The sequence below is a fragment of the Diadema setosum genome, chromosome 22 (genome assembly GCF_964275005.1).
Source record: "Diadema setosum chromosome 22, eeDiaSeto1, whole genome shotgun sequence".
Lineage (NCBI taxonomy): Eukaryota > Metazoa > Echinodermata > Echinoidea > Diadematoida > Diadematidae > Diadema > Diadema setosum.
In genome coordinates, this window is record NC_092706.1 from 4,212,838 (window position 1) to 4,227,650 (window position 14,813).

A 14,813-nucleotide genomic window follows, 5' to 3' on the forward strand; every position below is an offset into this window, starting at 1 on the left:
AGAATTTACTCTTACAGTCCACGTATTATACGCTCGCGATAATCCAGCGGTTTATTTCCTAAAAAGGCCGATATACTGTTGGGCTCCAGCGCTATACCGCGTGGCTTACTACACCTGTTTACGAGAGTAGATCGCTATGCTCAACACTAGACCCTCTCCTCGTCTTTGGCACACTTACTGTATTGGTAGAAACTGTCAGTGTACTGGTAATGATTTCAAGTCGTGCTCGTGGTGGCCAGTACTTACATCTATGATCTATGGTATTAATCCAGTGAATACGCACCCAGTGGCAGTAAGTATCCATAAATGTTTGGATGGTGTTAACTTGAACAAAAATTATGGTTCGCTTCCACTCAAGATTTGACAGACTTTACGGGAAAGAAAAAAGGGGTTTTCTGAAATGTAAAGGTACCAACGTAAATGTGGATATGTGGGACAACAGTTAATCACTGCTCGCTGCATGAATACGTAACGTAACTTTAGTTGGGTGTCCAACACATCGACACCCTAATGTTTTTCTGTCATAGCCATAAATGTAAATGGAAGCCTGCCCTGTTGCTCACAGCGGATATTTCTCCCAAATGTTCTACTGTATGTTGGATAGAATATTCTTAATCTTAGGGCCTAGGGTTGATGTACTAATTCCGTGTATCCATGTTGATATAAACTCGCATTGCACTGTGTTCATTTACTATTTAAATACTAGATCTAGTATGGTTGGACCTACTACTCATCGACTGCCTAATGTTTATTTGCTTGATAAGAATATTTAACACTGAAATTCACGTTAAAAACTTGGCCTACGTGATTGAGAAAATCCAGCTCTATCAAATGCCGTTGTTCCCTTTTCGATTCGAAGTTTCAGTGCAAAAATATCGCCGACGAACTTGCGTGGCCTCGTTTCAGCTCAGCTCCCCGCGGTAACGCTCGCTATAAGAATCGACCACTGTTTTTGCATTGACAATGCACGCAAACAGAGTTGTATTGAACACCGTGTTGTAGAAAAAGTCTACGAAGCTTTTTAGAAACTTCCATAGACATTACATTGTGCTGTCATTATGATTTGGTGAAAATATTCACTCGAAATTTTGTCCTTGATTAAAACCATTAATGAACAGTGAATTATCGCGTTTTCCCACACCATCCTCATCAGTATTCAAAGCCAATCCATTTTTATGTGCTGTGCGCGCAGTGAAGTGCGTACTAAGCTTTCAGTGCGCCAATGAATACGCGGTCGGTTTAAAAAACGGTGGTCAATATGTAGTAGGGCTATCATACTATGATCTAGTGCAGTGTGTGTGAATAACGAGTCATCCATGCATGATCCTTCTGCTTAGTGTTCCAGGTACTTAAGGGTTGCAAATTTTGCAAACTTGAGAAAGCCAGATGGCAGAAGGCCGGGTACTAATGTGTAGACCTAAGTTTTGCTCATGGAGCAGTCAGTTGATATGCTCATAGAAATTACGTGCGATTTGGACCTCTTTTTTTTTCTTTGCAGATTTTTTCCTAAGCTGGCAGGATGTCATCCAGAAAATCAGCCAGAAAGAGGCGAGAGACTGCTAGCTCCGCAAGCGATGGAGATGGCAACAACCTTAGTGCGGGATATGCAGAAACAGCAGGGGAGGGAAAAGGTGCATCAAGCCTCCAGCCATTGTCAACAGAGCAACTGAGCATGGACTATCGGGCTGGCGTTGTAATGGCCCTTACGTTTCCCCTCGCCATTCTCTTCTTTTGGAAAGTGACACTACCTGTCACATGGTTTGTTGTCAAGACTGTTCTTGGGGAGCAGCTGATCCTCAAACTTTTCTTCCTGAAGCAAGGTGAACTTATCAAGAGCTATTTGATGACCTCCTTTGTTTTCTTCTTTCTTCTTCTTCTTCTTCTTCTTCTTCTTCTTTTCTTCTTCTTATTATTATTATTATTATTATTAGTAGTAGTAGTAGTAGTAGTAGTATCTTCATCATCATCATTATTCTTCACCATCTTCTTAGATCTTTATCTGCATATGTTAGTCTGTTGTTTGTAAATTCAAACAGCTGCCACTCATAGTTGTGATTTATGAAATGTGAATGCAAGCTCGAAACAAATGAATGATAGGTTTTGATGTCTCACTTTCCTAAGAACCCTTCTAATGACTTTTTGTGTATGTGTGTGTGTGTAGCATGCCTACTTATCATGTTAACCTATTGGGATTACTAGACCTGTATTGCAGATTGTGGATAAACTACAACTGTAGAAGAAATGTCACAGGTTTCTCTTTGGCCAATATCGGGCTAACAAACAAAAAAAAAGATATGAAAATAAATGACATAAGACAATACATTTTCCATATACACATGTATGTACAACTTTGCTGGGACTGAAGAAGGGGACAATAACCATTCTTTTGTCTCAAATTTGGTTTGAAAATGATAAGAATATCATATTGCCATTTTTGTTAAATGGCAAAGTGGGAAGAGAACATTCCACTGATATGAAACTAGGCATGGATTCTTCGGTTTGTAACAAGGGGTCTTATTCCCACCTCAGACTTACTCTCGATCCTGACTGAGGAGTGCCCGTCATGGATCCCGGCAGAGGAGAGGTTCTTCTTGGACGACCGACTGGAGGAGACAGTGAGACGTCTGCCAAGCCCGGAGACTCCAGAGGAATTCGAAGAGCTCATTCTTCAGGGAGAGCCCATCGTCATCACCAATGCCATGAAGGGTAGGGATCTTCAGGTGAAGTATTTGCTTAAAAGACACCTAGTTCTGGCAGTTCTGGCATACAGATTAGGTGTCAAGCTGAGCTATATTAGACCTGTTCGGTTTTGTCGCTGTTTTTTTATGGTAATATCCATTTCAGCCGTAACTTGGGGCTTCAATATGTCTGATGGTAATTGAAATATGCACTGTCATAGCAATGCACTTGACTCATTGCATAACCCATTTAATCATCTTTTCTTCTTATTACCTCTGCAAAGGGAGGAGGTTATGTTTTCATTACTGTTGGTTTGTTTGTTTGGCTGTGTGCAAAATAACTCAAACAGTTGTGAAAAGATTTGTATGAAACTTTCAGGAAAGGCTGAGAATGACACAAAGAACAGATGATTAAATTTTGGAAGTGAACCGGAAATTTTTATGGATTTTATGAAGGAATTTTGATATTTTGGCCGGTAGGGTCGATGAACTTAGGAGTTCAAGCTGCATATTTCAGAGGTCTTCATGTGCACACTAGAGGCGTGCTCTAGTTTCTGGTCGAGGGTGAGGCACGCCGCGCATCTGGCATTGATGACGTAACAAAAGGCTTCTATTTGGGGAAATCAGGTGATTTTCAGCATGCATATGCATGGGTAGAAATCACTGATCTCTACGGAAGAACAAATCAGTGGTTGAAATGAGCTGCTTGGCGAAGGTCTGCGCTCTCAGAGTGCTTTTCTTGTTTTGGAAGTTCCCCAGTTGTGGCTGAAATAAGTTACAGTGTTATAAAACTGAGTAGGTTTGTAATGTCCCATGTCACAATAGAATCACAAAGTTCATGATTAGTCCTACCTTTGCACCATTTAAGCTGTATGACAAGGCATTGGATGCCATTTCAGACATGTGTACAGTATCTGACTTAAGAAACTTGGAATCTCTGATACTGTACAATTGTAGAATATTACAGGGCCTTCGATCAAGATAGTCCAGATTGCCACAAATTGAAATGAACAGAGAACATGAAAGAAAAAAAAAATTCTACACTTTTGTAGTTTAACATCATAGTGTTATTGCCCTTGTCACAAGTGTTTGTCAATAAATTGTGAATGTAGTTTGTGGGAAGTTTGTCTGTAAAATGATGTTTTATTCATAAATGAATGTTGATTCAGTGAAGCTGATTGTGATGAATATTGACTAAGTACATACCTTAACTCTGTACTGTGTTACTTTTGGTGCAGATTCTGAGGAAGGAAGTATCGTTTTTTTCTGAAATATGTTCTATCATTTTTTAAATTAAAAGTGCAGTTATGGCATGTTGTACAAGTGATATATCAAATTTGTTCAGTGGAGTTTAAAGGGATGGTACAGTTTCAGGTTAGACGGGGCTTCAGTTTTCCAGCTCATTTGGATATTTTTTCGAGGTTATGAGAAACCTTTTATTGAATATTAAAGATCATATAATTCTAAGAGGAATTCAAAGTTAATTTGATGGAAATTTGTTATGAAATGGCTGGACTATCCAAAACAGAGCAAATAAAAGGTGGGACCCACCATATATTAGGATTACTTTGTTTTACTTTGTTTTTGGATATCTTAGCCATTTTAAAAATGATTTTCATCAAGTAAACTTTGAATTTTTCTTGAAATGATATGCTCTGTAACACTTCCTGTAGTAGTTTCTAAGTTTCTTGCAAAAAGTTAAATACTGAATCCGCACCTCAACCAATGCTGTGCCATCCCTTTAACATGACTACTTGTAAAGGAATCTTAGATAAAAGTACTAGACTTTGCTATCTGTCAATCAAGACAGGTGGACATTATGATAGAATCCATGTCTTCCAACGTGTGGTCTTGTAGGTTGGGAAAGCTTTGGAACGTGGGATTGCGACACCTTCAGAAGACAGTACAAAGATGTAGAATATTTTGATTGGCAGGTAAGAGTGTATAAGATTACAATTTGACACAAGTCTGAGAAAAGAAAAGTTGTAAGATTTATAAAGTTAGAACAGCAGAGATTTGCATGCTTTTTTTTCAATTAGTTTTCCTGATGATCCTAATTTTGTGCACCAAGCAAAGTGACAACATTATATCCGATGTCTATGCAGAGAAATATACTGTAAAACGTGATATATTCGCGGCATGAATTTTTCATGAATTGGAGCCGACGGCTTTTTTTGCAGCATGAAATTTTCGCGAAATGCCACTGGCATTCAATGCATATAGTGTAGACAAGAATTGCGCATGCATTTTGATTTCGCGAATCTTGGCGCTCGCGAAATTCGCGAAATTAAAATGCATGCGAATATTCCTCGTTTTACAGTAACTGTGTAAGTTCTATGTAACACTATGACTACCTTTGTGTGCTGAGCAATGAGATTTAGATATAAAATTCTAAATCAGCCTATGGATGGATTATCTGTTCATTGAAAAAACAACCCTCATATATTCTTAAATGCTTATTCCACGCATGTACATTGCTTGGGATTTGATGTAGCAACTACCCAGAAATCGATTTCAATATCTACGGAATAAAGAAATAAAAGCTTCCACCAAGGCCATGAAGAGATAACTAGCAAAGTTTAAAATTACTTTTGATGCAAGAGAATCCTTGTTCTATCATATAAGTATTCTAGCATACTCTTTATTTCTCTCTTTTGGTAAGCAAATTGTTTTTAACAAATTCTTATTTTCTATGCTGTTATTTTTCCATTGGCATGAGAAATCTTAGGAAGTGCTGCATCTGCAATAGCAGAAAACTCCACAATGTCATTTATTAATTTGTTTTATTTTGTAGATTTGTTTTTAAGTTTCGTTCTAAAGATATGTGAGACTTTGAGAGGAAAAGGACATGAATAAAATGCTATTTTAAACTCTGTTTTTTGCAATAAATGTGTGGAATGACCAGGATGATCCCCTCATTACCCATTTGCGGCACATTTCCAGCAATTGAGTCTTAGCTAGGATCATTGTCATGCTAAACACTGATTCACGTTCGGCTAATTGTAAGATTTTATCACTCCTAGTCCAACAATGTTCAATCATTAACAATGTGGAGAAAAAAAAAAAATATGCGTAATTCATATTCAAGGGAGAAAAGCTTCTGACAAGCTTTTTTTAAGCATTTCCAATGATGTTTAAAGTACGTTTTGCTTTTGGGTAGACACATGAAAATAATGACCACCACTCAAATAGATTTTATGTGGAAATGATATGTCACAGAATGCATAGAAGCTCCTTTGACCATCTTTGATTCATGAATGGACCTTTGTTTTATGATTGAATGATTATTTCTGTTTGTGTTTCTCAGGCTGGTACAAGATACAAGTTGGCCAACATCACGAACAGACCAGGCTACGAGGGCATGAAGTGTGCGTCTGGCTACATAGAGGGCTTCTGGCCTGAAAATGCCAAATATTTAAAGGTACGCAGATGCAATATATTTCAAAGGGCATTACACAGCTTCATATTATGCTTCTTGCAAAGTCTTTGGCTGGCTTGCACAACCAACAAAACATTCATGTTACAAACGGGTGTCTGTAGATACCAGGCACAGTACACACATTTGTTGGATATCAAAGGTACTGTGTACTGTGGATGCAGTGAATGTAACTACACGCTTGTAACACCGGTATATAGCTTGAGGCATTGAAATACTTTTAACTTGCAGGCAAGATCTTTCAAACTCTGGACTACTGGCACACAATTGCAAAGTTTTTAGAACGTTTTTACATTCATCCTTTTCGCTTGTAAACCTTGCCTTTTTTGACTCAATGATAGGCACAGATGTTTGGAAAATGTTAACTTGTTCATGACTAGAGATTTCCCAATCCTACTGCCATTGAGAAAGGTTACCAGGTCATGGCTAAGTTCACATGGAGGGCAACCTGTGAGATTTACACAGCCACAGGTTAAAATTTCATTTAAATTTGTACCAGCACGGATTCAATTCATGTTCCCCTCTGATCAGGATTGGCTGAAAAAGATGTCCCCACTTCCAGCCTTCCTACCACGCAATGCCATGTCACCCGACTCCAACCTCACAGGGTTCTTGGGGGTTCCCGGGACGGGCGTGTCACCTCATCTAGATGAGACATGTGACACTTTCATGACTGCACAGGTAAGTCCCTCTCCCATTTCTCCTTTCACTCTTCTTTGAACAGAGACCTGTCACCTCCCACCGAAAGCCCATTTTAGCAAATCTCCCGTTGGAGATTTAATTTCTCCCACCCTGGCTCTGTGTCTCCTGCTCAAGTTGTATTTTCTCCTACTTGAAATGATCTCTCACTTAGTGCCATGGTATGTTGAAAAATAAGCCTGAGATAGCACGAGAGAGCATCCAGAACCCCAGAGCTTCCAGCTAGACCCCAGCCGCAAAGAACTTTGCGCTTCATGCACATGAAGTTGGAGTCTCCAGTTTGCCAGGGGTTACAGGTGGGAGAATCTACAAATCAGAAGGTGCTTGGGATTGGAGTCTCTGTTTTAATCTTTAAGGATAGTAAAACCTACACCATTTTATGAGTGTAAATAGTGTGCATTACCTTTGTATATTCTTATGTAGCATGTAAACTATTTTAAAAACCACTTTGAAACAGAAGTCACTGTTTGTTTTGGTGTTTTACTATAATGAAGATTGATGATGCAATCAAGAACAGAAATGAATGGATTGTACCCATTATGTAACTTCCTGTATCCATGATGTTCTTATTTTCAGTTCAGTGGAGTAAAGAATTGGAGTCTTTCCTGGCCAGTGAGAGAGGATGGACAGGTTAAGTGGAGAAAGCCTGTGGTCTTCACTCTTTATCCAGGTGACCTTATAACACTTAAGTTCACATTTTGAAAATTTAGCTGTCAGTTGAAGGCACAATGATTTCGACTCCATGCATAACTCTTTGATTTGGTTACAGTGTCTATTATTCAATTTTTTAAAGGGGCTGAAGGTCATGGTATGATATGTTTTATGTTTGGCTTCTATGAAGACTGCCGATTTAAAGTTGCCATATTTCTCCATGGTTATGTCGTGTCACTCACTTGTGGTGTTTTTTCGCCAGCTTTTTTTAAGTTCAATTTACATAATACATTGCAGAGTAATATAATTCTCATTTCAGAATACACACCATGATCTTGTTTCATGTGTTCACAGCTGATAGTCGTCCCCCGCCCCCAACTTTTTCATGTCAAGTATCAAGATATTGTTCCCACAAATGTCCATGCATTAAAGATGAACACAATTATTAAGAAGAATGAGTGTTATATAGGAGACTGAGTTGTAGACTAGTTATGCAAGGTCTGAAGACACAGACTATATGATAGCCAGTATACCCATACATATCCATATGTGTTGTACACATAACAGTGGACTGCAACTGAACTAATAAAGGAGTACGGACATACTCTTGTGATTGGCTTCAAATCATGACTTTGAATTGTCTTTATTCGGCTGAAGTGAACCCACAAACATAACAATGAGATTTGTCAAAGACATCATGAAATGTCAATCCCTAGTATTGAAATCATGATTGATTAATCATTAATCAGTCCGTATGCAATAGAATGACATGCTCATGTCCTTACCCATGAGTGCCTGAAGATATTTTGTATTAGTAGTGTGATGCCATTTTACTTTTAAGAGCTCATTGTTAACATATCTATGACACATAAACTTAAACATACAATTCACCCTTGAAGTGTACAGAAACAGAAGGCTTACATCCCTTGATGCAATGGCATACAGCAGATAAGACTGTCGACACAGTTGCAAAAATAAGATCATAGTTTCAAAGCATGAATTTGTTTTATGAGTGTACTAGTGTTACTTTATCTCAGCTTGCCAGATCATGAAACTCGATAATGCATGTACAGTGCGTACAAGAGTAATGACCCACGAAGTCTTTGACTATAACTGTGATGGAGGGGTTCATGCAACCACTGTATTCGTATCCCTCTGTTAGTTATCAAGCAGAAGATACCAACATGATCGTGGGTCAGACGTACAGTGGACCTCCGTTAAAACGAAGTCCTCAGGACCAGCATTTTTCCTTTGATATGTTGAAATTTCATTATAAGCGAACCAATGAATAATAAAAAACATTGAGCCGATGATATTGCGGCCTGAATTTTTATTTCCCTGCGACCGGAATTTCGTTATTCAATATGACCGTGTTCATTATAACGGGAGTGCACTGTATAGGCAAGATCTCCAGTTGGTGAAATGATGAACATGTAGATTTGTACAAATGTGGAATTATGGACGCACAACTGGAAATATAATTTAAATCATTTAAAGCGTGCACAAGCACAAAGAATGATGACAAGCTCCGAGCACAATTTTGTTTGTTTATTCTTCTCTATTTCTTTTTTTCTTTAGTGGATGATTCATATTTTGTCTCCTCTTCCTCTCTCAGTCTGTCTGTCTTTCTGTCTGTCTGTCTGTCTCTCTCTCTGTCTATCCTTCATTGGAATCCCATTTCTGTTCTGTCCTCATTCTTTCTTTCTTTCTTTCTTTCTTTCTTTCACTATTGTACCTCTTCTCTCTTTGTAGTCAATTCATTTTTCTCCTGGTAGGAAAATTCAGAGTATGGCCCACAGCATTCTAAGTGTGTGCTCACATCCTGTCATTGCAAATTGTTCAGCATTGAATACACTTATATCTAGTTTATCAGCCATTCATGTGGAACTTTTAAGTATTTTTTGTGGTACACGTTGCCTTATGTTGCAGTGGAAGCCAGACATATACTTTGTGTATACTCGTAAGTAAACATTTCATATAGAATGAGCAGAGACTAAAATGTCATTCCCTGTCTTATTGACATAATTTTATTCCTGATACACTGAAATAGGGTGCATGTAGAGGACCAAGACAGGGTCACTGCATTTTCTTTGTCTAAAAAGGATACACACTTAGTGGTTAGTTTTTATGATGTAGACATTTAGCTTTGCATAATTTGGCAATGAGTCAATGCCCCGTAAGCATATTGTGTAACTGTTTTTTTGCCAGCCATCTCAGGTAAAATCTTGGTTTGGAACTTTGTTTTTGTTTTTTTCCAATACATTATGGCAAATCTTTCCCTTGTTGTCGTTTTGTAACAGTATATTTTTTCCTTCCCAACCTTTTTCAGCAACATAGAAAGTTAGTTTTTGTCTTTTCTTAGCTTTGTGATAGCTGGCTTTCCTTTCCCAGGCTTCTCAGGTGGCATGTTTGGTTCTCTTCTTTCTTCAGAGGGGGAAAAAAAAAAACTCTTCTTTCTTTTTTCTTCTTCTTCTTCCTTTCAAAGGTCATGAAATGAGTTTTCAGTCGTGGTATTTTTTTTGTAATGTGACTGATTGACAAATTGCCCTCCATCAACATAAGTACGCAACAGCTATTCGGTGGTAATAAGTAACAGCTGCGATGGAAATCATGGACAGACGTACTCAGATATCTACTAAAAAACAATGAATAGTTAATGTGTATTTTTACGTCAATGAAGGACAATTGGTCAGTCATTTGCAACAAAAAAAAAGGACAACAGCATGCAAAAATAATTCATTTGTTTGTTTTTTCTTTTTGTTCAGTTTAATTTTTTTTTCCTGGGTACCTCTTTGTAATTGTGTGCTTCGTTGTTTCCTTTCACCTCCTTCAATCGTGTCCAGGTGACCTCATGTTTTGGTTCGCCAACATGCGGCATCACACCGAAGTCATTCATGGCTGCTCCCTCAGCTTCACTTTCCGCCTGCACACGCCAGTGCCCAAGATCTACTTCACGGACCAGCGCAAGCTTGTCCTGGATCTGGGGGAGGAGGAGCGCCTACGCCTCTACGGGGAGACTCACTCCTCGGACATGTATTTCATGGACAAGTGTCGGCTAGTGGTCAAGGGGGACCAGGTTTTTGTACATTGAGGAGTCATATATCTTTTGGAATATGTTTATCCCATTTGCAGTTACATTTGTTGTTGTTTTGTTTTGTTTTTGTGTGTGTGTGTTATTTTCCTTTTAGTAAGCATTACAATTCTAGTACATGTTTTCTTTCCGTAATTTCTCCTTTTCACCAGCCCCGACAATATTTGAAGAGTTTGTTTGCAAAAAGCGATAAGTCCATTTTTGAAGATTTTGAAGTACGGTCTCTGTCATAATGTACAAAATAATACCTTTTAAATGATATATTGGTCACTACATACATAGGTATATTTTTTGAAGTTATGATCAAAAGAAGCAAAAATTTTCTTATTATTCTCTCTATTTTTCTTGACCTTTAATCGCAAATATCTCCATTTGACAAATATGGACTTATCGGTTTTTGCAAACAAACTCTTCATTTCTTTCCCTATGTTTCTCTTCTCACATTGCCTTTTCTTTTTTTCTTTTTTTTTTGGGGGGGGGGGTGGGGGAAGAAGGCAATGAAATTGTTTTAAAACATGAGAAACAATCACGTTGTTATTCATCTTGCCATATTCAAAGACAACCCACATAACTGTATACCATAACTTTTTCTCTCCCCTCAATACCACGTCATACAATAATGTTTGTTTTCTGCATACTCGTCATTTATTTTTTGTTTCGTGTACTTAATAGATTCATAATTTTCATGATGTCAAAATGAATATGCAGTCTTTCTTTACAATGCCTTCTTGCTACATTTAAGAAGTGCAGATATGATATGACAAATTCACTGAGGTGGTACAGCCATCTGTGCTTATGTACATTGAGTAAATGTCACAAAATTCTTAAGGTGACAGTGCAGCACTGCACATTATCATCTATATAGGACGTTTCAGCGGCGCATTAAAAACGGTATTGTAGTCCGCTCAATTTTTACCGTTCAATGTCAGAGCATATTGAACGAAACGCATAGGCCAACGTATTAATTCCCCATAGGCTACCGTTGTTACTTGCCGTTCAAGATCATACCATATTCAATTCTGTCTCGTCTATTGCACGAGCGCTTGCTGAATGCGCAAACGCTTGCTACTAGTGCGCGTCGTTTTTGTTACAATTCACAAGCGCGCAAGCATCTTGCTAGTTAGGTTTGTTTCATGTACGCAGTTTTAGAGGCTTCCCCTTTTCAGCGCTGGGATGTGATTGCCGAGTCAACTTCAAAGACGAGTAGAAGCCGGGTAATTTTGTGCAGTTAATGCTTGCTCTACTTGATTGTATAGATGATAATAATTATATTGGATGGCCTTGATTCATGGAATACCAGGGAATATTGCACTCGTTAGGGCCAATATTGCACTCATCTTCGATTCGTGCAATATTGGCCCTAACTCGTGCAATATTCCCTGGTATCCCATTCATAGCCATCCAATATAATATAAATCTTGTATGTTTAAGGTGCATGCTAACAACTCAGACACAGATTATGATTTCTTCGTTTTTGGTCATATATATGTGACATGCATCTTGTAAATGAGGGACTGATCATTGATCTAGATGTAGCTGCAAATAAATTGTAGTCTTGTGATTTTGCCTTTTTCTGAAATAAACATTTGCCAATTGAGCATTGCTATCCTATCTTCTTCTTTTTTTCATCACTATGACACCTGCGTCATAGACACTGCTGGCAACAGTCGCATGTTCAGGTAGATAATGTTTCCCCCGGGTGCAAAATTTGGTGCTTCCATTCTTGAATTGTACTCAGTAGATGTGCAATATATAGAACAGAATGATCAAGCCGTGATCAATATTTGTGCTGTCGTTGGTAATTTTTCACATGAAAAGCAAGTATGAATACATAGCTATAATTATTAGATGGAAATAATGTAATAAATGATACGTGCACATTGCATTGAAAGGAGGAAATGGTAACAACGCAAATATTTAATGTGTCAAGATTATGTTTGCGTGTTATATTTGGCTGTTGTCTGAAGTGAAAGTGCTTCTACGGATGAATTATGTGAAGTCCTACTTGATGGGCACTTTCAATGCCATGTTCAAGTATTTCAAGTATCTCATACAATAGACAAAATGTTAATGTGCAATCACGTCTTTCTTATTGATCATAGCCATAATTTTTTATGCCTCCGCCACGAAGTGGTGCCGGAGGCATTATGTTTTCGGGTTTTCCGTCCGTCCGTAATGAATTTTGTGGACAGCGTAACTAAAAAACCTTCAGAGGTATCCTAATGAAACTTTGCATGTATGTGTGTTAGAGGATGAAGTTGTGCCTATCAACTTTTGTTGGGTGCACATGCTCAAGGTCAAAGGTCAAAAGGTCAAGGTCAAATGCTTAAAATTTCACTATTTCCCCCATATCTATGCAATGCCTGAAGATATTTTCTTGAAACTTAGTGTAAACATGTATTACCCAATTAAGATTCTCTGGTGAAAGTTTGGGGTCATGAGGTCCAAAGGATAAAAGGTCAAGTAAAATGTTAAAATTTTGCTTTTTTCTCTGTATCTTGGAAATTGTTCAAGGTATCTTCATGGAACATAGTATACATGCATGTACTGACTGGCAGTGGTTATCTAGGGAATTTGGGGTTCATGGGGTCAAAGGTCAAGGGCAATACTTCAAAATTTTATGATTTTCTTATATTTATGCAATGCCAGCAGGATTATTTTTGTTTAACTTGATGTATGCATGTATAACCCAATAGAGATTCTCTGGGATTTTTTTTTTTTGCCAAGAAGGTCAAAGGTCAAAAGGTCAAAGATCAAGTGAAAGTGCTGAACTTACTTCTTTCTCCATATCTCGGAAGTGGCTCAAGTTATCTTGAAACTTAGTATATATTTATGTATGTTCTGCCTGACAGTGATTCTCTTATAAATCAAAGGCCAGATGAAAATGATAACAATTTACCGTTCAGAAATTGCACTCTTTCTCCATACCTTGAAAATTACTCAGTGCATAAACTTATGAAAGGGTCAAAGTCAAGTTAAAGTTCTTAAGTCCCCAAATACATGATCTCCTATTCATCCAATTAAACATAGGTCAAGGAAGGTGAACATTCAATACATTTGTGATGAACATGTCATTTTAATATTTTGCCAATTTTGTGAAAATGTAGTCACACATTGTCCACATGTACTATAGACCTATTAGGAGAATCGTGCATTATGGCGGAGGCATACCAGTCGCCATAGTGACATTTCTAGTTCTTTCTATTTCTGATGCTTGTTTATTGTAATCATGTAATGTATATTTCTGCCTTTAACATTTTGTATTCCTGTAATTTTGTACATTTGTATTCTTTGAAACAGACATAATTGTCTTTGTGTCTATTTAGCATTTGCTATCAAATACGGAAAGGAAAAGTAAGAGACCATTTATCTGCCTACTAGGGTAAAGACATAAGCTGCTAATTCAGAACTGCAATTTCCTAGTCCAAGACAAAATAAAGAAATATAGAAAGATCATGTGTGCCTAGAGCCAGATTCCATGTACTGTATTAGCCATTATATGAGCTGTGAAGTTTAGAAATCCTGTACCATTTTCTATGCATACAGCAACAATAATTGTATCCAGCATGTAGTGCAGCTATTAAATCGACATGCATGTAACATTGAAAAAACATCACACCTGACACATTGTTTAGCAGTAGGACAGTCAGAATGAAGCTCTTATTCTTTTGTTTCTTTGTCATCATCAGATAATCATTCAATCATATTTGAAACTTTGAACATATGCAGATAAGATCTTTGATTGCATTTTCAGTGTTTGTTTATGAGCAAATAGTAGGTGCAGGTTTCATTCAGTATTTACTATACATGTATGTGATGAGAGACCAAATAGAATGCACTTAGCCTCTTATCCCAAATATATGCTCGCATAGGTTTTATATATATATATATATATATATATATATATATATATATATATATATATATATATATATATCTCCTTTCTAAGAATATTACTACATGTATTAAAGTATTGCACAATGATTGATGCATGTTTCTATACTTCCTGCTCATTTATATTAAAGAGAAGAAACGATACAAGTACACTGTACCTTCTTTGATGCATCTTTATGAGCTGTGCAATTTGGCTTGCTTGGATTTATAAGCCCTTTCATTTATTTTCTCTTTCTGTGGTGGGGGTGGGGTTAGAGGGGAGGGGGGCAATGGATCTGGTATGGTGCTAGTCTGCAATAAGAGTACATATATTTGCTGCAAACTAATAAGTACAAAAGGTACACTTTTCCAAATACACATAGGC

At 37.6% G+C, this 14,813-nt stretch overlaps 1 protein-coding gene across 1 annotated transcript; it reads left to right on the forward strand.

Moving 5' to 3' along the window:
- Positions 1–201: 201 nt before the first annotated feature.
- LOC140245442 (uncharacterized) lies at positions 202–10,555 on the forward strand. The gene is made up of 8 exons (XM_072325020.1): positions 202–292; positions 1,499–1,820; positions 2,530–2,706; positions 4,536–4,612; positions 5,986–6,099; positions 6,646–6,795; positions 7,390–7,483; positions 10,308–10,555. The coding sequence occupies exons 2-8, from the start codon at positions 1,520–1,522 to the stop codon at positions 10,553–10,555; spliced, it is 1,161 nt and encodes a 386-aa protein (XP_072181121.1). The 5' UTR covers positions 202–292; positions 1,499–1,519.
- Positions 10,556–14,813: the final 4,258 nt, after the last annotated feature.

Coding starts and splice junctions, on each gene's coding strand:
- LOC140245442 (XM_072325020.1), top strand. CDS start 1,520: ATGTCATCCAGAAAATCAGCCAGAAAGAGGCGAGAGACTGCTAGCTCC. Junction 1,821..2,529: donor ACTTTTCTTCCTGAAGCAAG/GTGAACTTATCA, acceptor TTCCCACCTCAG/ACTTACTCTCGATCCTGACT. Junction 6,796..7,389: donor ACACTTTCATGACTGCACAG/GTAAGTCCCTCT, acceptor TCTTATTTTCAG/TTCAGTGGAGTAAAGAATTG.